Below are 16,979 nucleotides of genomic sequence, written 5' to 3'. Positions count from 1 at the left end.
TGTTCACTTCAAACACGCTCCATACGACCGCAATGCTCTTGTATCAGACGCTCGCTCGATCACCTGCTAGTTTGCTGTCTGTCACAATGTACCCTACACAAATCCGAAACATTTGTTGCGGCTCCGAGTCACGATGAGGGGCAAGTTTTGGTTTCCAAGGGTGTTTTTATTCCTCTTCGTCTCTCCCATACAGAGCCGCCTTTTTCACGTCCGCAGCCCATGCGCGCACGGAGCGCGGTGGTGCGTTTAGGGGCAGTCGGAGAAATCAACGCCAACAAAAAAAATTACATCCAGCCTAGTTAAGACCATACCAAAGACTATAAAAATGGGACCCATTGCCTCCCTGCGTGTGTGACGATCATTGGGACTTAAAAAATAAAATAAAATAAATAAAAAATAATTAATTTTTTTTTTTTTAAAAATTCATAAAAATTGGGTGCGTATTATACATGGGTACAAGCTTTTTTCCAGCATCAGCATGCCATTTTTAGGGGTGCGTACTATACATGGGGGCGCACTATACACGAAAAAAAACGGTAAGTCTTGAAATTCTATAACCGAGCCCCCACAAAAAATCTAGAATAAAAAAATAATAATGCTGTGTGTGTTAAGTACCTGTACTATGACATAGTCCCTGAAATTTTTTTTCTTCACTTCCTGTATTATAATACAAGCCTATTAATTTACAGTTGTAAATTACTAGACTAAAAGGGTGGGTTTCATATTTTCTGCTGACATTTTCTATTCAGTATCATAACCCATTCGCATGAATGGCAGCCGGAAGTGACGTATGTAGTCCCAAGCGTGACGCCAGAACTACAACAAGGAAGTGGACGTCCACTAATTGCCTGCCAACAGAAGGTAGAAAGAAGACTAAGATAAACTATACTCCTCGAACCAGGCGACGCTTCGCTTGGTTGTCGGCTACCGGCGAGGAGGCGTCAGCGGCGGCTTGGGCGATCTTGTGGGGCTGTCATTGGTGGTCACCGTGGAACAGCGCCTCATCGTCTCAGGGGCTTCTAGCCAGCCAGCTAGCTAGCTAACGAGCTAGCTTGCGATGAACACAGACGTGGAATTCCACATCAGGCAGAATTATCCGTGGAATAAATTGCCGGCTAATGTCAAACAGGTATGTCGTTTAAAAACACATGTCCAAAGTCGCCCACTCGTGAAGGGGGGCGGGGGTGGCTGTCAATGTCACCGTGAGAGGCAGGCAGGCAGCGACCAGCATCACATGACATAACCGCTGCTCATACCATAAAGATTTGCAAGAAAAAGTTACATCGTTTGTTGTTGGGCTGGAGGGTTCAATGCCCCTAAATGACATTAGACGTTGATTTATACCTTGTAGTCTGAAAATCTCAGAATGCATGTCAATTGGAGTCAACATTTAAACACCTGAGTTTGACTCGCTCGTCATTGCAGATGTCTACAAAATCTTTCTGATTAATCGTAACAACATTTGGGACCACATAGAATACGTTAGTGTAAAGAAAATGTAAAACTTTCAAATCGGTACCAAGCGACATTTAAGTAAATGATGAAGTGTAGGGATCTCAAACTTCTTCATTCCGTCACATAGAAGTGACGCATGCTCTACTGTCTTTTGTTTGGATACTTATTTGCAGAGTTTGGGCAACTCTCAGCGCGAGTACGAGAAACATGTGCTGCTGTACAGCATCCGCAACCAGCTGCGATTCCGCAATAACTTAGGTGAGCTTTTTTCTCGCAAGCTCCTGCAGGATTGTTTTGCCAGCAAGTTTGTATGTATTTGTTTCCACGTTGCGGCCGCAGTGCGCCACGTGCGCAAGGATGAACGCAAGTACTACGAGGAGCTGCTCAAGTACAGCCGCGAGCACCTGATGCTATACCCCTACCACCTGTCGGACATCATGGTGAAGGGGCTGCGCGTCACGCCCTTCTCCTACTACATCGGAATCATGGAGGTAAGCGGACGCTTCCTGGGAGGGCATGACTTGCTGCTCGCTCAAGTGGAACAATGGGTGCCTTTCTGGAGATAATCTAGTCCTTCACGGAAAATAGTGCATTCTTCCAGCAGTTGGTCGTTCATATCACGTTTGTTTTCATTGTTCCTCTTTTCTCCGTCGCTCGTTTTGTTTGGGCCTCCAGGATATCATGAACAGCGAGAAGAGTTACGACTCCTTGCCCAACTTCACCGCTGCCGATTGTGAGTTTTCACTCTGTCGCATTGTGCAAGTTACGTTCTTGTCATGTGCTGATTTCAACTCTTTTTTTTTTTTTTTTTTTTTTCTCCAAATCATGCCACTTTGTGTCATGACGCAGGTCTGAGGCTGCTTGGAATCGGGCGAAACCAGTACATTGACCTGATGAACCAGTGCCGCTCGTCCAAGGTGAGAGATGTGTATCCTGAACAGCTGCAATGAATTCGATGCTTTAAGCATGTCCGGGATGGTTGAAAAAAAAAAAAAGCACGTCCACGATGACCTGGAGCCATATTTGACTCAATTTTACTACTGTGTTCCTACTGTATCTTCATCGTGCGCCATTCCCACAATCTGTACAACATCTACCTCTTCTATCCTTTTCAGAAATTCTTCCGCCGGAAATCGGCGCGGGATCTTCTCCCGTCCAAACCGGTGGAGATCTCGGTGGAGCCGTGGTGGGTGGCGCAGACGGGCTACATCACCGAAGATGACATCAGGGTGAGAGAATGTGTGGGCGAGGGCTCCGCGCGAACGTCCCGCTGACGTGACGCCATGTTTGCGTCATCGCAGATCTGCTCTTCGGCCGAGAAGAAGGCCATCGATAAGATGATCGATTCAGGGCCACAGCTGGCTGGCTCAATGGAGTACAATGTGGTGCTAAGTGAGCAAGCTAGCGTCGCAGTCCGTCGTTTTGGTGCAGTCTGTGGAAGATTGTTTTAATTTCTGTCTTCAGGTTTGTACAACCGGGGCTTCATTTACTTGGATGTTCCTATTTCGGACGACAGCTGCATCTCAGGTTTGTCCCGGACAGAATGGTTTTCGCGCCGGCGTATTGGCTCGCTTTGGTGTCACTGTGGCTGCCTCCACAGTGCCGCCGCTGGAAGGCTTTGTCATGAACCGTGTGCAGGGCGACTACTTCGAGACGCTGCTCTATAAAATCTTCGTGTCCATTGACGAGCAGACCAATGTCGCCGAGGTAAGACGCATCCTTCCGCAGCGCTCTGAGCGGATTTGCTCATCCCGCTCATTTGCGTTCACGCCTCCAGCTGGCAAACGTGTTGGAGATCGACTTGGATTTGGTGAAGGTAAGCCGGCGTGGACGTTGACGACGTGTCAGCGGGCAGATTTTCTTCCTCCGATATTTTGCTCTCGCGATCAGAACGCCGTGTCCATGTATTGCCGTCTGGGCTTCGCTGTGAAGAAAGGTCAGACGATCAGCTCCGAGCAGCTCCACCTCACCTGGAAAAACGCCCCCTCCCTCAACAGGCTTAAGTACGCCCTCCCCTACCCTCCAGAGGGTGTCCGTTCTGACTTGTCTTGTCCATCACCAGGAGCACCATGGACCCTCAGAAGATGCTGCTGTCCTGGGAACAAGGCAGCCCCGTCATGGAGGGAGGATCTTCGGCCACAGACACGGACACCACCAGTCTGGAGGACCAAGGTCTGCTTGATAGCAAGCACACGGACATGCACTTTGTATGTCCTGACTGGTGTGTGTGCGTTTGCGTGTGCATGCGCAGCGGACACGGGCAGCGTCAGCAGCCTGAGCCTCCCCGCGGTGGCGCCTACCAAGCGCATCGCCTTTCTGTTCGACTCTACGCTGACCGCCTTCCTCATGATGGGCAACCTGTCACCCAACCTCAAGAGTCACGCTGTCACCATGTTTGAGGTGGGCAAGCTGTCCGACGAGACGCTGGACAGCTTCCTGGCTGAGCTGGAGAAGGTGGGGACAGAGGATCTGGTCGATCAGCTGCAAGCGCAAGCGAAGGGTCGCGCTCCTCGAGCTCTTTTGGTTCTTTCGGCCTTCCCGCAGGTGGAAAGCACGGCCGAGGGCGAGGCGCAGCGCTACTTTGATCACGCCCTCACCCTGAAGAACACCATCCTCTTCCTACGCTACAACAAGGAACTCACTCAGGACCAGGGACCTGATCTCCCAAATATAGGTACTCGGAGGACTGTTTGTGCTTGTTCTGTTTGCGCAAGAACTCGTCCGACTCGTTTCCACGCCAGTGCAATTATAGAAGAAGTCAATGATCTTGCATTTAAAAGAAAAAAGTTCAATCAAAGAGCAGGGTATTGCTCGGCCACCAGGTTTCCCGCTGGACATGCTGCGCTGCGAGAGCCTCCTAGGTCTGGACCAGGCCACCTGCAGTCGCGTGCTCAACAAGAACTACAAGCTGCTGGTCTCCATGGCGCCGCTCAGCAACGAAATCAGACCAATCAGCAGCTGCACGCCTCAGGTACACGTTCCTGAAATGGCCTTCCCCGTGCTTGCTGATAGACTCATGCATTTGTTGTGGTTGTTGTGGCTGTAGCACATCGGGCCCGCCATCCCTGAGGTGAGCTCCATCTGGTTCAAGCTCTTCCTGTACCATGTGACCGGCCAGGGTCCGCCCTCGCTGCTGCTCTCCAAAGGCTCCAGGCTGCGCAAGCTGCCCGACATCTTTCAGGTGAAGTCTCTCGCGGGGACTCCTCAAGTATGCGGGGAATGTGAGGACGGGATTAGACTGGAGGAAATCCCAAGGGCAAAGTGGCAGCACAAACAAAGACCTGACCTACTTAAAGCTCTTCTTTTCTAAAAGCAAGACACGGGCACAGCTAATGTTGATGCCACACTTAAAGGCCTGCTCACGTTTGCATTGTTCTTTCATGCTCATGGGACTGTCATATGCTGTCAGGTCTACGACAGGTTGCTGATCACATCCTGGGGTCACGATCCTGGCGTGGTGCCCACGTCCAACGTGCTGGCCATGCTCAACGACGCTCTCACGCACTCGGCCGTTCTTATCCAGGTGGACAGCTTTGGGCTGAATTGACAGCTGTCGCAGTGGTTAACGTGTGTGTGTGCGTGTGCGCGCGCGTGTGTGTAGGGTCACGGCATGCACGGCCACGGCGAAACTGTGCACATCCCATTCCCTTTTGACGAGGAGGACCTAAAGGGAGGTCAGTAACTCCCAAAACAATTTACATTGTGTCCATTGTTGAAGTCTGCCATTGTCGCTTTCACGTTTTGTAGAGTTCTCCTACTCCAACATGTGCGTGCACAAGGCACTGGGCAAACTGCGCGAGCACGTGGATCTGGAGCACCAGTGCGGCTATGTCACCATGCTCAACGCCAACAACAAGCACCGCCGGTGGCCCAGCGACACCATCGAGTGCAGAGGTGACCCAACACAACCGCGATGCGACCAAAAAAGACAAAGTTTTGCAAAATGCACACTTCTGTGTTGACTGGGTCATAAACCACTTTTGATCCATTTCTGATCTGGATTGAGAGTTTGCATTGAAGGTTGAACATCCAGATAAGGATGAAACAAAAGCTCCTAAAAATCAAATCAATGTCAAACCTGATCCACTTTAGGGTTACATCGGCGACAGATGAGCACAAATCTCTCTCATATGTAGGAGACACCCACCTTGGAGGAGGCCCGGACACCAATGGCAGCACCGAGTCCTTTGAACTGGTGTCAGAAGAGAACAACAGCGACAGACGGACTAAGGTGGACGGTACGTTTGCCATCAGAGCCAGGGAGGCTGTCCCCGCTGGCCTCCACTCAAAGGTTTGCAAACACGTTGGCATGGTTCTCCGCCGTCCGCAGCCCTCTCATGCGAGGACGAGTGGGTTCCCCTGGAGCTGTGCTTCGGTATGCCGCTCTTCAGCTCTGAGCTCAACCGCAAGGTGTGCCGCAAGATCGCCGCCCACAAGCTTTGCAGCAGCGACAGGTGACGGCTCGGTGAATCGCGTCATTGGGATTGATCGCAAGTGGCGCGGCACTTAAGCTTTTTGCTCCACAGCTTGCAAGAGCTGCTTCACTCCAGCCGGAAGCTGTCCCTCAAGGTTCTGAGCTTCGTCCAATCTTTCCAGGTGAGGGATGCTCAACGTGACCTCAGCCAAGGCTCGAACACTTGCAGAACTACTTAGAATGTCTCAAACGCAAGATTGAAATATTTACAGTTGAACACGTGCAATCTAGATCACATCATCTTGTTTTGTTTCACGGACAGGATGGCGGTCCGCCCTGCGAGCCGGACAGCGGGGTGACCAATCCTCTCAGTCAGCCCTCGGCCGAGTCGGGCGTCCCTCTGCCGGCCCTCAACCTCCTCTACAAGGACGGGCAGCTGCGGGAGTGGAGCGGGCGGGCCCCTCCCCCTCTGGACATCACAGCCCTACAACGCGAGCAGTCCACGTAGAACGACCCCACCACCATCGACCGCCACCATCCACCCTTATTTTTGCATCCCGGGCGGGCACGGGCCAAGGGCCTTCTATTGTCCACCGAACACGAGCGCTAGCAGGGCAGGACGACTCACTTAGCTTGCCCCCCACCCTTTCCCGCAGTTGATGTTGAGTAGTACCCCTCTTCATATGGTATCGGTGTTGCGCAAGTCAGCCTTGTCCTAGGACCATGTAGTCCCATGTTTGGTGATCCCATGCATGAAAATCCCTTCCTCTGAGGGGAACCAGACTTTCGTTCATTGTTCCCACTGTGCAGTCCTTACTGTGGAGCGTACTCGACGTGATTGCTTTCTTTCATTCTTTCCCCTTCTCTTTGAGAGCAACAAATACTTTTTTTAAGGATAAGACATGGTTTGTTTTTTTTAGTCTTTATTCTTTTTTACTTTTTGCCTTATCACAACGTCACATTCCGACTTCCATGAATGAAGCTGATCAGGAAAAGCAGGTACAGGTAGTCCTGACTGCCGGTGCCTCCTTCGCATCGGGTCTAGCTCCGATAGCTGCCTGCTTGCATTTCTTCCACATTAGAATCAGCTCTCGTCTGCACGTTCTCTGAACTGGGCCCAGCTCTGCTAGAGATTTTTCTCCCCTCTTCTCGATGAAATCCTGCTGTGGCAGCCTCCTGCTTGCACCTCATATGGATTGGTTAACCATCTGCTTGCAGCTTATCTGGATGGGTGGCAGCTATGGGCAAGTTCACAAAACGGCACACACATGAAGAGATGGCATCTTTATTTTCTTGGTATTCATTGCGTTCCTGAAGGATTCATCCTCTCTATTTTGTTTTCCTCACAATAAGTGAGTTAAAAAAAAAACAGTAATCTTGTTCAAGCATGTTTGTGTGTACGTGCCCGCGTATGCGCATTGTGCACCCCACTTGCGCTGTGTGTCAGTCTCGTTTTAAATGGCAAAGGCGCTTTCCCTGCAATTTCCCTCAGTCGTTGACATGTCAACACCCTCTTGTGTTTACAAATGTGTTCGTTTTCTAGATCAAACTCTTTTAGGACATCTTTGTTGTAGCTCGTTTAAATGGTTGCATAATTATAATGATGAGGACAAAATAGGACATTCCTTCCACATTCTGCTCATGATATTCTGAATAAACGTGTGTGTGTGTGTATATATACGGTATATATATATATATATATATACACACACACACGCACACACACATACACACACACACGCACACACACACACACACACACACACACCGTATTGTCCGCACTATTAGGTGCACCGGATTATAAGGCGCACCTTCAATGAACGGCCCATTTTAAAACTTTGTCCATATATAAGGCGCACCGGATTATAAGGCGCATAAAATAGAAGCTATACTGCAACAAACTGAGGTTGACTAGGGTTGCGGTATGCATCCACTAGCCAATAACCAACGAGCCCTCTGTAAACAATCGCGTTTTTCAAACGATCTCCTATAAAATGATCGGAACTGACTAAAGTTCGATCTAACGCATTGGTACTACTTACCTATGTTTCCCTTCCATATCGATCCATAGATTTACTTGAAACATTAACAGAGCAGCCTATTTTGACATGAAATAGTCTGGCGCGTATAGCAGCTATCGTTATAGCATTAGCCATCCGTAATTCCCCATGAGCCTCAGCTCGCAATCTCCCATGAGTCTCAGCAAATTGTAAACAATCGCGTTTCTCAAACGATCTCCTATAAAATGATCGGAACTGACTAAAGTTCAATCTAACACATTGGTACTGCTTACCTATGTTTCCCTTCCATATCAATCCGTAAATTTACTCAAAACATTAACGGAGCAGCCTATTTTGAAATGAAATAGCCTCGCGGGTACAACAGCTATTTGGTGACGCCCCCTGACTACAGTTGCCGTAATGTTGGGAAGCGATGCGACCTTGTAATTTACTAGTCGTACTGAAACATTTTGGCAGAGCACTGTCTACAACCAGTATGGATCAACAAATTCATCAATTGATCCATATATAAGGTGGTCTGCATTATAAGGCGCACTGTTTTTTTTTTTTAGTAAAATGTAAGTTAATGGTGCGCCTAATAGTGCGGAAAATACGATATATATATATATTTAATAAAAATAAAAATAAACGGTTTTCTTCCCTGCCTTTGGCTTTCATTTCTATTCCTGACTTTGCATTTTAGAGCCAACGTGACATTATGACATTAGGGGGGGGGGGACACAGATGGTGTGGCGTCACACGCTCCCCGAAGCTTCCATCTGCCCCTTGCATGCACTTGTTCACCTTCTAGAATGACTCAAGCAAGGAAAAGAGACGGTGCTCTGCTTGCATCTCTTCGTTAAGGTCCAGCTCCCGTTGCTGTCTGCTCGTATCTATCCTGGATCAGATGAGCCACCTGCTTGCACCTCTTCTGTCTTGGGTCCAGTTATGATAGCTGCCTGCTACTGTCACTTCTGGAAAAGGTCCAGTTGTTTTACATGCAAAGAGCTGCTGGCAGTCGGCTACCAGAGCTGCAGACCCCATTTGGAAGACACGCCAGTGGCTAGCCAATCCAGAAGAGAGCAAATATGCCATCAGGCAGCCGCCAGAGCTGGACCCCATCCTGATAATGTTACCAAGTGGCTACTCAATTTCTGTCGACGGCTACCACATCTAGACTCTGTTAGGGTTGATAGATTAGTTTGATCCTATGTTTATGTTGGAATGTAACCTGTAATAATCAACCAAACTTTTCCTGTCTTGACAAAGTAGTAGAACAAAGTGCGTAGATCCTTTGAACTGATTGACCAGCTGCAAAGGAAGCAATCTAAGTTGTTCTGTTTACACAACATCGTAAAACACCCTCTGCTATGATTTGACCTGAGGCCAGGGGTTTCAACCCCATCCTGTCCACTCTCACCCCCACCCTGCTTTCTCTCAATAAATACTCTCTTGCAAGAATCCAAAGTCAGACTTTGTTCGATCATCGCTGTATGCACCATGACGAACGAGCTCTCCACTTGCAAGTGTTCAAAAGGCATACTGTCTCCCGTGTGGTTCTTGCAAAATAATTTAGTGAACACCATTCTAACAGACTCCATCCTGTTAGCAAATCCAATGTAAAAAGTTTGAGTTCTGTTAATATCACAACACATAAAAAAGAGGTACCCAGCTCTGATTTAAATGTTTTGTTTATTTGAACAAAATTGTACTGTATGCAAAAATAAACAATTTTGTTAAAGGTGACAAAATATCATTTTTAATAAAGAACGTGATGGATTGTTTCTCATTAAACAAGATTTTGTCCAAGATACAATAGAAGACAAAATAGACAAGCATCAAAGTGTAAAACCAAATGGCACAAAAAAGACCAGTAGAACACCATTAATTTTTACATCCTAGTAAGAAAATAAGTCTAAAAAAGGTACTTTTACATGTATTTTTAATTTTACATGTATATTTGGACGGATGGGTGGGTGGATGGATTGAATTCTGGCCTCTATAATAAGTCTATGGAACAACAAATACTTCTATATGAGGTTCACTTCACATGTACGGGTACATCCATCCATCCATCCATTTTCTGAACCGCTTAGTCCCCATGGGGGTTGCGGGCGTGCTGGAGCCTATCCCAGCCGTCATCGGGCAGTAGGCGGGGGACACCCTGAACCGGTTGCCAGCAGGGCACACAGAGACAAACAACCATTTGCACTCCCACTCACACCAAGGGACAATTTGGAGTATTCAATCGGCCTTCCAAGCATGTTTTTGGGATGTGGGAGGAAACCGGAGTGCCCAGAGAAAACCCACGCGGGCCCGGGGAGATTATGCAAACTCCGCACAGGGAGGGCCGGAGGTGGAATCGAACCCACACCCTCCTAACTGTGAGGCGGACGTGCTACCCAGTGTGCCACCGAGGCGCCTGTACAATGGTTGTTTAAAAAAAGCAACACAACTTCTGTACATTATTTACACTAGTGGTCCCCAACTTTTTTTGCGCCATGGACCGTGTCATGTCAGACATGTCATACATGTCAGAAATATTTTCGCGGACCGGCATTTGTATAAATAAATAATACATTTATATAAATAAATGAATAATACATTTATAATAAATATAGAAATACGTTGAAATAAAATGATACGACTGATATAAAAACAAGTACAAATGACAAAAATAAAACTCACCATTAAAGTCAAAGTCAGCTTTATTGTCAATCTCTTCACATGTCAAGACACACAAAGAAACCGAAATTAGGTTTTCTCTATCCCACGGTCACGAGACATATTACACGATAGACATACAAGTAAACGACACAACATAAAAACAAGAAGGCACAAACAAATAATAAGAATGATGAATAAATAATAAATAAACAGATAACACAATAAATAAGAGGAGCAAAACGGAGCCAGTGTGCATACAGCAGACAGTAAGCGTAGCGCAAAAGTACAGGACGCTACGCAGAAAGGGGAAGTGAGTTCAGGATCCTAACAGCCTGGAGTATGAAGTATACCTCTTCCCAGAGGGCAGAAGCTCAAACAAAGAGTGAGCGGGGTGACTCACATCACTCACAATCGTGGTCGCCTTGCGGGTGAGATGGGAGATGTAAATGTCTTTCAAGGAGGGGAGTGAAGCACCAATAATCTTACCAGCCGTGTTCACTATGCGCTGCAGGGCCTTCAAGTTGTAGTCAGTGCAGCTACCACCCCAGACAGCGATACAACTGGAGAGGACGCTCTCAATGGTGCCACGGTAGAATGTAGTCATGACGGCCGGAGGAGCGCTTATTCGCCTGAGTTTCCGCAGGAAGTACAGGCGGCGCTGGGCCTTCTTCGCCAGTGATGCGGTGTTGGTGGACCAGGAGAGATCCTCACTGATGTGCACCCCCAGGAACCTGGCGCTGCTCACCCTCTCCACCACAGCACCGTCGATGGTCAGCGGCAGGTGTTGGGTGTGACCCTTCCGGAAGTCAACAACAACCTCCTTGGTCTTGTCGACGTTCAGCAGGAGGTTGTTGTCCCTGCACCACGTGGTCAGAAGGTCAACCTCCAGCCTGTACTGAGTCTCGTCTCCTTTGCTGATGAGACCTACCAGAGTCGTGTCTTCAGCAAACTTCACTATGCGGTTATCGATGTGGGTTGCAATGCAGTCATGCGTCAGGAGGGTGTAGAGTAGCGAACTGAGCACGCAGCCTTCGGGGGCCCCTGTGCTCAGCGTGATGCTGGCGGAGATCTTGTCGCCAACACGTACCACCTGTGGCCTCTTACAGAGGAAGTCCAGTAGCCAGTTGCAGAGATAGGTACTGAGGCCCAGCTTGTCAAGTTTGCTGATGAGACGTTGTGGCACAATGGTGTTGAAGGCAGAACTGAAGTCCACAAACAGCAATCTCACATACGAGTCCCTTCTCTCCAGGTGGGTGAGGGCCTAGTGGAGGGCAGAGCAGATGGCATCCTCAGAGGACCGCTTGGCTCGGTACGCAAACTGGAAGGGGTCAATGGCGGGGGGGAGAACGGAACGGATGTGCTCCATGACAAGCCGCTCAAAGCACTTCATGATGATGGGCGTAAGTGCCACGGGGCGGTAGTCATTGAAGCAGGACGGAGCAGGTTTCTTCGGCACAGGTACGATGGTGGCAGCTTTGAAACACGACGGGATGATGGCCTGCTGCAGGGAAGTGTTAAAGATGTCTGTGAAGACATCCGTCAGCTCACCAGCGCAGTCCTTCAGCGCTCGACCCGGGATGTTGTCAGGGCCCTCCGCCTTACGGATGTTGATAGCGGCAAGCGCCCTCCTCACGCTGCCGGCGGAGAGGCACAGGGGCAGCTCGTGTGAAGGGGGAGTGGCCTTCAGCGGGCAAGTGCTGTTCTGAGCGTCGAAGCGAGCAAAGAAGCAGTTAAGGTCATTGAGCAGACGGACGTCCCCTTCACAGACAGAAACAGCGAACTGAGCGGTAAATCCCGAGGAGGAGGGCTGTGTGTCTACATCAACAACAGCTGGTGCAAAAATGCTAGATCTGTCGCCAGCTTCTGCTCTTTGGACATCGAGCTTTTGACTGTCAACTGCAGACCCTTCTACCTGCCCAGGGAGTTTACTGTTGTTAGCATCACGGCCGTGTATGTCCCTCCTAGCGCTAATACTAAAGAGGCCATGAGCGTTCTCTATCGAACAATCAGTGAGCTGCAATCCACGCACACAGAGGGTGTTTTCATCATTGCTGGGGACTTTAACCAAGCTAACATGAAAACTATTCTCCCTCATTTTTACCAACACGTGGATTTTCCAACTCGGGGAGAGAACACTCTGGACTTGGTTTATACAAATATAAAAGATGCATTCAGAGCAGCCCCCCGCCCCCACCTCGGCTCTTCAGACCACCTATCTGTAAAGCTAATCCCTGCTTACAGGCCCCTGCTGATCAGAGCAAAACCTACAGTGAAGCAGGTGAGGGTATGGTCTGAGGGGGCCATGGAGGTGCTCCAGGACTGCTTTGAGTGCTCTGACTGGGACATGTTCAGATCAGCAGCAACATATGACAATCAGGTCGACATTGATGAGTACACCATGACTGTGTCAGCCTACATCTACAAATGCGCCGAGGACGTCAGTACCACTAAGAACATCATCACCCGAGCCAACCAACGACTCTGGATGACTGAGGAGGTTCGTCATACGCTGCGAGCACGGAACGCTGCCTTCAAGTCTGGCGACAAGGAGGCAGTGAGGACAGCGAGAGCCAACTTGAACCGTGCCATAAGGTTAGCGAAGCAAAGCCACAGTCGAAAAATACAGGATTTTTTCCACGACGCAAATAACACCAGGAGCATGTGGCAAGGCATACGGGCGATTACTGACTACAACTTACCCTCCCCCCCGGTGGGTGAGGTTGATGCTGACTTCCTGAATGGTCTGAACAACTTCTTTGGGCGGTTTGAGGCACTGAACGGCACTCCGGCAGTTAAATCTGTTCCCCATCAGGATGAGGAGGCACTCTGCCTTGACTCAGCCGACGTGTTGAGGACTCTGAGGAGAGTCAACCCACGTAAGGCCCTAGGCCCTGATAGCATACCTGGGCGGGTGTTAAAGGAATGTGCAGGTCAGCTGGCTGGTGTCATCACAGATATTTTTAACATCTCGCTGGGCCAAGCCACAGTGCCTGTATGCTTCAAGGCTGCCTCCATCATTCCGGTGCCAAAGAAACCTCAAATCACCTAATTCAATGACTACTGACCTGTGGCGCATCATGATGAAGTGCTTCGAAAGGCTGGTCAAAGACCACATCGTCTCCAGACTCCCCCCGACATTTGACCCGTTCCAGTTTGCCTACCGGAAGAATCGCTCTACTGAGGATGCCATCTCCTCCGTTCTTCACTTGAGCCTGGCTCACCTGGAGGAGAGGAACACCCACGTGTGGTTGCTGTTCCTGGACTTCAGTTCAGCATTTAACACCATCATTCCACAGCATCTGGTGGGAAAACTGGAACGCCTGGGCTTCGGCACCCCCCATCGGAACTGGCTGCTAGACTTCCTCACCAACAGACCTCAGTCAGTCCGGGTCGGACAGAACACCTCAGATATCATCACCCTCAGCACAGGCTCCCCTCAGGGCTGCGTCCTGAGCCCCCTGCTGTTCACCCTGATGACACACGACTGCGTCCCCAGGTTCACCACCAATCACATCGTGAAGTTTGCAGACGACACAACAGTGGTGGGCCTCATCAGCAATAACGACGACCTGGACTATAGGGAGGAGGTGGAGCAGTTGGTGGGCTGGTGCAGAGACAATGGCCTGATCCTGAATGTGGAGAAGACGAAGGAGATCATCGTCGACTTCAGGAAGAACCAGCCTCACCACGCTCCACTGATCATCAACAGCTCAGATGTGGAGGTGGTCAGCAGCACTAAATTCCTGGGGGTCCACATCACAGACGACCTCACCTGGACTGGGACCACCACGACACTGGTCAAGAGGGCACAGAAGCGATTGTACTTCCTGCGAAGGATGAGGAGAGCCCACCTGCCCCCACCCATCATGAGGACGTTCTACCGAAGCACCATAGAGAGCATTCTGACGAGCTGTCTCTCGGTGTGGTGTGGGGGTTGCAGCGCCTCCGATTGGAAGAACGTAAGGAGAGTGGTGAGGCCAGCAGAGAGGATCATCGGGGCTCCTCTTCCCTCCATTCAGGACTTGTCATCCCAGCGCTGCGTGTCCCGAGCCCGTAATATTATCAGTGACCCATCACCCCCCCACCAAGGTCTGTTCTCCCTGCTACCCTCTGGGAAGAGGTTTTGCAGCATCCGCTGCAGGTCCACCAGGTTCTGCAACAGTTTTCTCCCTACTCTTGTCAGACTGTTGAACAGTCAACTTAGCATTCCTCTGCGCACTTTGTAAATATCTTTTTTGTTTCCTGCACTGTTTACATGCTTTATCACTGCTGCACTCATACTTATCTTAGTTCATATTTATATAGTAATGTCACTATTCATTCAGCCGAAATATCCTTTCATTGTGGAGAGCCGTATGCAACGAAATTTTGTTTTGTGTGCACCAATTGTTTACAAAATGACAATGAAGTCTGTCTAAGTCTAAGTCTAATACAAACAGTGTAGACAAATTCAAAAAAGGTGTGGAGAGCAGGATGTTATTGCGCAGTAATGACTCTGAGACTCTAAGAGTGGTGTGAGTTCATCAGAGCAACAGCCTGGGGGAAGAAGCTGTCTCTGTGTCTGCTGGTTTTGGCGTACCAAGCTCTATAACGCCCTCCGGAGGGGAGTAGTTCAAACAGACTGCAACCTGGGTGAGATGCTCCTTGCACGTTTCCTGGTCCTGGACAGGTACAAGTCTTGGATAGATGGGAGGTTGATAGCAATTATCTTTTCTGCAGTCCTGATTGTCCGTTGCAGTCTGTGCTTGTCTTGTTTGGAGGCCGATCCAAACCAGACAGTGATGGAGGTGCAGAGGACAGACTGGATGATGGCAGTGTAGAACAGACATGGGCAAACTACTTACTAACTTTAATCCGGCCCGCCAAACCTGAATAAATTGTATTATTTATTTTTTTTGAGTCATTTTTCCTGCAATTACTATGTTTCCCCAGTAGAAGGGGAAGCGCCGGTCCGCGCATTTACTCCCGGGAACCGTGTTAGAAAGCTCGGTGCACACTCACAAGTGCGTGTGCGTACTCAGTAGTACGTAGTAATTTCATCTATCAGTGCTGAATTTCGAGTGTAGGCTGTGACGTCAATATTCTCGTAATTCGCGCGCTGAGTTTTCAGATACAGTCTTACGCTAATGCCACCCACAAACCTTCCCCTGGAATCCTTCCATTAAGATGAGTGGCCTGAAGAAAAGAAAGGTGGACACTGAGTGCCGAATGTTAAAAAAGAGTGGACAATTTGGCTCGACCTACGTGTGTGAGAAGACGTTCAGCCACATGAACGTCAACAAAGCCCGTAATACATCTAGGTTAACGGACCGACACCTCGGCTCTATCCTAAGAATTACCACAACAAATTTTACTCCAGACTATGATGCACTAGCAAAAAAGGGAAACCAACAATACTATTGATTTCTTTATTACTTTATTTAGATGTATTCTTTCACTGATTCTTCAAGATGATGTATTTGGTCAGAATATTTGCCGTTGGATGTGATTTTGCCTCATTAGATAAACATATTTCATAAATCTGACCTGCAGGCGCTGAAGTAATGGAAAATGTTATTCATCATAACAGTGTCGTATTTAATAAGAATCACTGATAATAGTTTTTTGGTGAAATATTTTTGCTTACCAACGATTTCTCCTCAGGTGACTCTCCTGTGAAGCTCCTGAAGTATGCAGACGACACCACTCTCATCGGACTGATCCAGGACGGTGATGAGACTGCGTACAGACAGGAGGTGGAACGGCTGGTCCACTGGTGCAGCCAAAACCATCTGGAGCTGAACCCGCTCAAGATCGTGGAGATGACAGTGGATTTCAGGCGAGACCCTTCACCACTTTTACCCCTCACTATCCGCAGTAATACTATTCTCTCCACAGACACCTTCAAGTTCCTGGGAACCACAATCTCTCGGGACCTGAAATGGACCGGCCACATGGACTCTGTCCGGAAGAAGGCCCAGCAGAAGCTGTACTTCCTGAGACAGCTCAAGAAGTTCAACCTGCCGCGAGAGCTTCTGAAGACCTTCTACACTGCCATCATCCAGTCTGTCCTCTGCACCTCCATCACTGTCTGGTTTGGATCGGCCTCCAAACAAGACAAGCACAGACTGCAACGGACAATCAGGACTGCAGAAAAGATCATTGGAATCAACCTCCCATCTATCCAAGACTTGTACCTGTCCAGGACCAGGAACCGTGCAAGGAACATCACTACAGACCCTTCTCCCCCAGGTTGCAGTCTGTTTGAACTACTCCCCTCCGGACGGCGTTATAGAGCTCTGTACGCCAAAACCAGCAGACACAGAGACAGCTTCTTCCCCCAGGCTGTTGCTCTGATGAACTCACACCACTCTTAGAGTCTCAGAGTCATTACTGTGCAATACTATCCTGCTCTCCACCCCTTTTTTGAATTGCCTACACTGTTCGTACTATGTGTCCTCTCT

The 16,979-nt window shown here is 49.0% G+C and overlaps 1 protein-coding gene across 3 annotated transcripts; it reads left to right on the top strand.

Annotated features, from left to right (window-relative positions):
• The first annotated feature begins 791 nt into the window (after positions 1 to 791).
• fam91a1 (family with sequence similarity 91 member A1) lies at positions 792 to 9,409 on the top strand. 3 transcript variants are annotated; one of them, XM_061267405.1, is made up of 23 exons: positions 792 to 1,129; positions 1,629 to 1,713; positions 1,795 to 1,946; positions 2,131 to 2,188; positions 2,305 to 2,372; positions 2,571 to 2,684; positions 2,757 to 2,847; positions 2,920 to 2,982; positions 3,056 to 3,162; positions 3,233 to 3,271; positions 3,346 to 3,458; positions 3,518 to 3,627; positions 3,707 to 3,909; positions 4,000 to 4,129; positions 4,278 to 4,426; positions 4,502 to 4,636; positions 4,865 to 4,978; positions 5,057 to 5,129; positions 5,203 to 5,349; positions 5,592 to 5,693; positions 5,786 to 5,909; positions 5,982 to 6,051; positions 6,192 to 9,409. In XM_061267405.1, the coding sequence occupies exons 1-23, from the start codon at positions 1,058 to 1,060 to the stop codon at positions 6,375 to 6,377; spliced, it is 2,505 nt and encodes an 834-aa protein (XP_061123389.1). In that variant the 5' UTR covers positions 792 to 1,057; the 3' UTR covers positions 6,378 to 9,409. The 3 variants fall into 3 exon arrangements, with proteins under 3 accessions (XP_061123389.1, XP_061123388.1, XP_061123391.1); XM_061267404.1 differs by having other exon boundaries at positions 3,707 to 4,129; XM_061267407.1 differs by lacking the exons at positions 5,786 to 5,909; positions 5,982 to 6,051; positions 6,192 to 9,409 and having other exon boundaries at positions 3,707 to 4,129; positions 5,548 to 5,687.
• The last annotated feature ends 7,570 nt before the right edge of the window (positions 9,410 to 16,979 follow it).

Source organism: Syngnathus typhle, linkage group LG20 (genome assembly GCF_033458585.1).
Source record: "Syngnathus typhle isolate RoL2023-S1 ecotype Sweden linkage group LG20, RoL_Styp_1.0, whole genome shotgun sequence".
In the NCBI taxonomy this organism is placed as follows: Eukaryota; Metazoa; Chordata; class Actinopteri; order Syngnathiformes; family Syngnathidae; genus Syngnathus; species Syngnathus typhle.
Note: the sequence above shows the minus strand (reverse complement) of the source record. Positions and strands in the feature narration are given on the sequence as shown.

Coding starts and splice junctions, on each gene's coding strand:
- fam91a1 (XM_061267404.1), top strand. CDS start 1,058: ATGAACACAGACGTGGAATTCCACATCAGGCAGAATTATCCGTGGAAT. Junction 3,628..3,706: donor CACCAGTCTGGAGGACCAAG/GTCTGCTTGATA, acceptor GTGCATGCGCAG/CGGACACGGGCAGCGTCAGC. Junction 5,350..5,591: donor CGACACCATCGAGTGCAGAG/GTGACCCAACAC, acceptor TCTCATATGTAG/GAGACACCCACCTTGGAGGA.